The sequence below is a fragment of the Zingiber officinale genome, chromosome 7A, assembly GCF_018446385.1.
Source record: "Zingiber officinale cultivar Zhangliang chromosome 7A, Zo_v1.1, whole genome shotgun sequence".
Taxonomy (NCBI): domain Eukaryota; kingdom Viridiplantae; phylum Streptophyta; class Magnoliopsida; order Zingiberales; family Zingiberaceae; genus Zingiber; species Zingiber officinale.
The window spans coordinates 135,226,379-135,234,567 of NC_055998.1; the positions used below are offsets into that span (position 1 = coordinate 135,226,379).

The window sequence follows — 8,189 nt, forward strand, 5'->3', positions numbered from 1 at the left end:
GGTTAAAATTAAATTTAACCAAGTCATGCCCCTTAAATATGTTTGATAATCTAAAAATAGAAAATGAAAAATTGAAAGCAAAAATTGAAAAATTAAAAAATGACTATGCATACTTAAATTTGAATATCTTTCAAAAATTAGAATTAAAAAATAATGGTAGAATTAACTGGTACATTAGAAAAAACCAAGGACAAATTAAGAAAATTCTTAAAAATTATATACCTTTAGAATTTTTAGTAAATCCAATAGATAAGAGCTTATGTTGGGTTCTAAAATTTTTTATATATTAAAATTCCTAAAGTGTTGAATTATCATGATATAAATTATTTTAATTAGAAATTCCTTTTAGTAAATTTTGTCTATTCGGATTTTATACTCCAATTTTTTATATTTATGAAAAGCAATATATCTGTTAAATTTTTTTTTTCAGATTCTTTTTAATGAGTTATTTTCTATAAAACTATCAAAAAAAAATTATAATTTAAAATTTAAAATTACTTCGCATAAAAAATAACTATTTACAGTTTTAATTTAAAATAATATATAATTTTTTTACTAAAATTAGCATATTTGTATTTTCATTTCATTTTTTCTAAAAAAATAATTCACTCCTAAACTTATATTTTGCAAAATTTTAAACTATTTAAAAATTATTTTATCATAATTTTTTATCTATAATATTTTAAAATTTGTATATTCTTTAATTATTTTTAAATTTATAACACATGTATAAAGTTTTATAGTTTTAAAAAAACTCATAGTTTTCATTAAAAGCAACTAATTTAATATACGCATTTGAATGAGACATGCTTTTAATGACCCTTTAATATTAGAAACTAAGAACAAAAAATAGAGTAGAAAAATTTTCCTCATTTACTTTATTAAAATTTTAGATGAAAAAAAAATTACAATCCATCAATGGATAATTTTAAAATTAAAATTAATCATCTTAAAAAATAGCTGATGGAAAAAAGACATATAAACCCCTTTTCATTTACAAAATTATATCATATATCCAAAAAAATGATGTATATATCTTTTTTTAATTCATAAAATTACACCATGTATCTAAGAAAATGATGCATATATCCTTTTTTTATTTACAAAATTATATTGCATGTATCTAACTTCCTCTATTAAGAAAAATAAATATGTAAAGGAAGATATTTTTTCACTCTTTCTTTTCCCTTTTCGAGGATAATTTTCTACTATAATTTTTTTCTTTTTTCATCCGTGGCTTAGACTAAACATAAAAATAAGTGTCAAACTTACACTTGGAATGACTGATTCAAGCCTATAAAAATTCGATCATCAATTGAGCGTACATACCGTCCGTTAAAAAAAATGATCTATTAATTTCTCAAAATTAAAACTCCATTGGTCCCGAAAAAAAAACAAGTAATTGCATTCGTGTTAGTGAAAAAACAAAGAGAAGAAAAAGGATCGAAAACTTAGAACATGATGCAGAGTCAACTAAACAAAAAGCAGAACCCATCAGGAAGAATAAAGAACAAATTTTCAAAGTCATAAATGTCGGCTGGTGGCGGATTCTTTTTTGCTGGCTTGGTCATCTCCCATCCACCTTTGCTATATCTTATCTCCAATATCTTTGAATATTCTTCGAAACTGCCTTTAGCCAAATGATCATATTTATTACAAAGTGAAAAGCAAAGCAAAGAAAGGATTTCATAAGACACAGCAGCTCCACTGACTTTGTCCAAGTCAAAAATTTGACCTGTGAATTTCCCATGCCCCGAGCAATATCAGGTTTGAAATATTGCAAATGAAAATAATTAGAAATAATCCTGTTTTGATGGTGTATTTGCCAACCAGGGGATTTCCAGTCAACTATAACCACTGTATTAGATCAACTGTTTTGATGTAATCATGAAACATCCAAGAAAACTTTCTGTTCTAATGGTAAATGAGAAAGCTGTTTCCCTTCTAAGGAATAATTCTCAATTTCTGACCAGACTCTTCAAATGTAAAAGGAAAATAAATGTCTAAAGAGAATCGCATCTGGTTGAGATTTCATGGTATACATCTTCTGTATCATTATCTGCGCAATGAAGGCAACTGTAGGTAGGGAGAGAGGTTCAGAACCTGCTGTGTATTTCTCCTTCACAAAAAATGGATGCATTTCTTTATGATGGCAGACAATAAATAGGTTGAAGTTCTTTCATTAGGACCACAAATGTCATTCTCACTGTACATGCATTTAATATCATCCGGGAAGATTTGCCAATCTTTGACTGAGGGCTGAATGGTTCGATAAACTACAGGACAGGAATTAATGGAATTTTAAAGAGATTTGAATATGAAGTGCCGCAAAAGACAATGAGCAGTGACCAGGTTCTTGTGAAAGAATCAATTCCCAAAACTAGGGAAATATGCTCTTGATAAATTTAAAATTACCAAGTGGTAGCTTACAGTAGTAGAACACATTGGACGGTGCGAATATAGTGAGTGGTGTTCATTAGCCAGGAAACAGTAGAGAAAGTGTGTGGCATTTTATGAAAGAGGAACTTGTTCGCTCATGCTGCCTGGAAACAACAGGCAAAGACAAAAACATCAGTTCGGAGAAAATCCTTGACATATTCAGATAATAGTGCTGTTATGATAATATCCTAATATCATAGGATATTATAGAACAATAGAAGATGTTGAGGTCTGTTTATTCTGAAATTGTCGTCGAAATTACACAACTAAGATGAGCCAACTTAACAAGCCTCTATACATACATATACCAATGCCATTAATTAAGCTACGTATGAATGAAAGAACATGCAGGATGCCTTTGTTTAGCCAGTGAATACTCTTTTACTAGGCGCTAGGCATTCCCGATAAAAGGATAATAATAATAATAATGATGCATTCAAAGAATACGATGAAGAAAAATCTCGTCGGAGTGAAAGAAAAGTTCACCGTCAGTCAGCTGTTGATCATCTATGTCACCATGTGTTCCTCCGCCCAGGGTGCATATATGTCCTGGTATCCATTCTGCTGGTAGCCAGCACCGATCTGTCCTCCGGTAGTTACAGGCCCATCCTTCACCAGAGAATGAACCCAGGACAAATCGGGCTCATTGTCTCCGGCAGCCATGGTGGCTGTAGAAACCCCGTTAGGGGTCCCCTGGTTGCCTCGGTGGGCAAAGGAAACAGATTTTCTTAGCTTGTTCAGTTCTTCTCCATGAATGCCCCAATCCAATTTCCCATCCGGCGAACCCCAATCTGAAAGTGCGGCTGGCCGTGGTGTGGCCATCACTGCGGTAGTCATCGCAGAGAGAGTGGACTGGCGACTGGCTGTCGCCCCACGGTCACAGAAGCTCTGGCTGCGCTTGGCAAACGCAGAAGCCCTCGAGTTCATGATGGCCTTCGCCATCGAGTGATCGAAAGACGATACTGCGTTAACGGTAGGGGAAGATGACAGGCTGCCTCCGAATCCAGAGAGCAATTGAGACTGGTGCATCTGGACTCCGGAGGGCGATTGCAACTGAGGTCCAGTGTGCCTCAAAGACAGCCCCTTCAATTTTGGAAGCAGCGAGGGATCGACGGGAAAGTCACTGTATTCCGGGGCCTTTGCTCCCCAGTTGGCCTGAGGAGAGGTCGTTTTGGTTATCTCATCGACAAGTTTCTGCTTGTATCCTTCGAGTCCAAGCATGTCGAGGTCGAAGTCCAAGTTCCTGGCGCTAAGGGAAGCCTTGAGTCTGCTGCTCGACAGCTGCAAGTCCGAGGGGGGCGTCACGTTGTTTGTTTGACTCATCCACGGCGCTGTAGCCCCCAGCCCCGAAGAAACCGAGGGGGACATCGGAGAGCCTGGCTGCTGCATCAGCATCAAAGCCGTGGCCATGTCCAATGAGGACAGAGCAGGCGGCGACGATCTCGGTGACGACAACACGGTTCCGGCAACCGATGCAGCAGAGGGATTCACCGCTCGCAGCTCCTCTCGCTTGTGGGCGAAGAAGCACACTCGGCGGTTGCAACCAGTTTCGTCCTTGCAGAGACGAGTCCGGTACTGGGCCGGGTGGAGCCAACTCTCAAACACACCGTGAGCGTACTCACAGGCATCGCCGTTGCGGCAAGAACCTTTGCGGAATTCGGGACACGGCACGCAGCTGTAGGAGTACTTCCTTGGGTCACGGCGACGGGCGTTCTCTCCGGGGTGCACAAAGGGGCACTCCGTCCAGTCGTGGGAGTAGGCGCGGGAGCATGGCTTAACTTTGAAAGTATACATCCGGAAATCGTCGGTGCCGTAGATCCCAGTATTAATGTCCGGGAGCGTCAAATCCAGAGGGTATTCCTTCTTCTCCATTTGCTTAACTTGCTCTTCTTTGCGCGGCGACGAAACCCTAGGGCAAGAAGGAGATTTCAGGATCACTTCGAGGGATTTGGCGATGGCACTAGAGAACTGCCTCGCTATGACATCGCCAGGTCGGTTTCCTTTTGCATCAAGGGCGTCCACCAAATCGGAAGAGGCGCCTACCAAGAGCTTCACTGCCTCGAGAGAGGAGGGAGACCCACCGGAGGCGGCGCAGTGGAGGGCCGTAGCGCCGTCGGAAACGGCACAGCGAGCGGGCTCGGCAGGAAGGACCGAGAGGATGTACTCGATCACCTCCGTGCATCCATAGAGCGCCGCGATCATGAGCGGGGTCCGCTGCTGGAAGCCCATCATCATCCCCCGGGAGCCCCCGAGGGAGCGGCCGTACCAGGGGGCTGCGCCATCGAGAGGGTAGCCGTCTTCCTCCACCGCCCGCCTCAAGGCGACGAGGTCGTTCGAGGAGGCAAGCTCCAGAAGCAACGCTGACATCTCCGCCTCTGACTTGCCGTTGGTCGGAGCGGAGCGCTTCCCGCGGCCGCTGCACATATCCGCTCTTCCAACTATACAAAAACCAAGAATCGTAATGAGAAACAAAATCAAAAGACCAAATCAAACGCGACCATGAGAAAGGAAAGCTGCCCACCGGAGCTGCGTCGGGGACAAATCGAGGGCGGAGACAACAGGGAGGGGCTGCGGTGGGAAGCTTGGCCATGGCGTCCCTTTTGTAGACTGTACAACTTTTCGAATGGATCACTAATTCCACGAAAATCACCTTCCTACCCTCCGGCAAGCCCAATTTCGTAAAATTGGAACGCGTCATAGGTGTTGATGATAAAACGGTCCTCGAGAAGGGCTAATCTGAAATTTTATAAATGAAAGGTCTACAGGTCAAAAGGTCCCAAACGCGAAGCAAAGTGCCTTCTTCCTACTCCACTCTGACGATGCCGTCTGTCGCCGTTACATGGCATACCAAAGCACTCGTAAACTCGGCACCCTTCAATTGGGCCTCTCGTTTATAAACTGATGTGGGTCCCATGGCCTCATGGGAAGGGAGATTAGTGGGTTCACTTGGCATTAAATTTTAGGGAGTTAATGGAATTAAAAAAGGAACGAGAATATCGAAATTCGGAGCACAATAAAAAAAATTAAAAGGCGAAGGCCCACGCGGGGAAAAACTATAAATATTAAAAATATATAAAGGGAAGAAAAATAAATAATTGGATCGGATTTGCCAAGTCAAACGGGTCCGCTTGAATTATTCTGCAAATTAAGATTTTTTTTTTGAGAAAATAAATTATTCGTTGGCTTGGCCCACTTGCCTGCGAATTCAAAGTTCGGTCAACATTTTTTTTTCCTCGGTCAAAGTAATGACCGGTTTATCTCAATTTGATTGATTTTAATAATTGTCTATTTGTATTATCCACTTTTTTTTCCTCTTAAAATATGATTTTAAGTGAGTCAAAAAGAGGACTACAAAAATCTGATTTAGTTTTCTACATGAAAGTGTGAAATCAGATATTTAAACCAAATTAACATATTTAATTTGAAAATATTTTTATTAGTAGGGAATTATAGAGCATGTGTATTGTTGTTACAATTGATGTAACGAAGAGGCATAGTTTAAGGATTAGACGGTTGATTGATCCTATTTAAATTATGGATAATTTTAATGTGGTGGTTAAATCAAATACAAAAATGCTTAATTTATGCTTCATATATATTAGTGAGCATTCGATTAATTTGATATTAATTTTGTATAAATTTTTTTATTATTATTTTAAATAAATTTAGTTAATTCGGTGTTAACTGAAATAACTAATTCGGTTAATTCAGTTTTAGTAAAACTTTGATTTGATTCGGTTAGCCAACACTAAATCGATTTTTGATTAATTCAGTTAATTTATGGACCGAATTAACCGAATGTTCACGCCTACATAATAGCACCCCTTCTCCAAATATATCCTCAAAAATATATTATCACATCATTTTCAAGTGACGACGACCGAGAAATATAATAGGACAATAGATCCCAAAGACTATTTGTTCATGTTTGAGAATGTAACATTCTTGGTTGCTGCACCAATATTATGATAACATCAAGTATCGAGTGTTCTTAACTACACTCTCATGCTTGACATAAAGATGATTCGACTGACTCTCCACTTCTTTCATTCAATCATTTGGAGATTTTAAGATAGTATTTTTACACTATTTCTTCAACAGTCGAAGATATCACAAGACGTCACTCAGTTTATTCAACCTAAAATAAAAAACCAAGAAAAATGTGAAAGATAACATTCAACTATTTAATCGGATGGTTCAAGATGTTTCTTCGATGACTTCAGAAATACTGGTGAGTGCTTTATTGACCGGTGGAGAATCGATATACGCTCGACCCCTATGTCCCCTACTAGGAGAAGTTTGATATTGACCGAAGGAGAATCGATATGCGCTTGACCTTGACTGGAGGGGAGGTTTATATCGACTAGTGGTCTACGAGTTTGGAGACCGAACGCTAACCGACGTGAGCTTCCTGCGTTGCTAAAAAAAAGAGGGCTCCTCAATTGAATTTTCCTCCATCTTTTTCAAACCACCACAACACAACAGTCTAGTGTTAGACAAACAATATGCTGGAGATTTTAGAAAATTAGCTAAATTTAAATACACAAAATTAAATTCAACTTATCTATTAAAATGATCAGAGCTGATAATCTCAGACTGCTAGCAGGGGTTGGTTTCTGCCAAGTGCTGAGTGCAGACTAGTCGAGTAGACAGATCGGCCAAGTGGGCAGTATAGCCGACCAAGCTGTGTAGCATATTAGGCAGAGTTGACCGAGTGGTAAATCAGCTGAGCTGGCAGAGAGGTTGAACAGAGAGTCCAACCGGGCAAAGCGGTCGATTGGGTAAAGTAGAGCAGTCGAGCAGGATGAGAAGCTGAGCAGTCCAAGCGACCGAGTGAGTAAGTGGTCGAGCAAGTATTTGGTCGGCCAGGCAAAAATCGAGCGATCGAGCAAGCGTGCGGCCAGACGAACGAAGCAGGCAAGTGGCCGGTCAAGTAGAGAATCTGAGCGGTCGGTTGAGACTTGCGATGGTCGCAGTTTCCTTGAAACAGATTCACCCCACCTCCGGTTGTATGTTGAGGTTTACTCGGATCATCTATTTCTCAAGATACAATGGTTAACTGTGATTCCCACCAAGCACTTGATGGTCATGACAAACTGAGTGGTACCCGACTACTATCACAAACACTCCGCCGAGCAAGAGTTGCATGACAAAAGATGAGGGGAACGGAGGTGGAGAGCTACTACTTCTTGTCTGTGTGTTTTGCTTAAGACCATGATCTCTCTTTATATAGGGGCACTATCCCTTCCCAACATTAAATGACAAGTATGTTAGAGTGTATACTGAAAGCCTAAGCTTTTGTAAACATTTGTTTTGAATAAAGAATCACATTTGGTCAAATTATCTACATTTGTTTGTAGTTGTTCAATTAATTTATATTGTAGATAACATAGCATGTGGTGTCACATGCAGAAGATAATGTTATCAGTACCTTATAAATTATAAACAGTAGCTCACGACCAAAATGGAAAGGAACAAACCATTAAAAGGTCGTAGTGTAATTAGGTATCAGTTTATCATGACTGTATAATTACACTAGTACACTTAGAGTGTATTGAGTAGGACTATTTGAGGTCGTTTATTTTATACTGACTTTATAAAGAAACAAAGACCTCAGTTATTATGGAAGTGTGTGCTCTTAATCCTGATATAATAACAAGCACATATATTTGATATTTATTTCTTTAATTTATCAATGGGTGAGGTTTAGTTCGATGAATCAATAAGCCCGATAAGTTAGGAAATGGTAT

At 39.3% G+C, this 8,189-nt stretch overlaps 1 protein-coding gene across 1 annotated transcript; it reads right to left on the minus strand.

Moving 5' to 3' along the window:
* Window positions 1-2,648: 2,648 nt before the first annotated feature.
* On the minus strand, window positions 2,649-5,084 carry LOC122002712 (zinc finger CCCH domain-containing protein 33-like). The gene is made up of 2 exons (XM_042557988.1): window positions 4,961-5,084; window positions 2,649-4,877 (listed from the first exon to the last, which is right to left on the minus strand). The coding sequence occupies exon 2, from the start codon at window positions 4,861-4,863 to the stop codon at window positions 2,947-2,949; it is 1,917 nt and encodes a 638-aa protein (XP_042413922.1). The 5' UTR covers window positions 4,864-4,877; window positions 4,961-5,084; the 3' UTR covers window positions 2,649-2,946.
* Window positions 5,085-8,189: the final 3,105 nt, after the last annotated feature.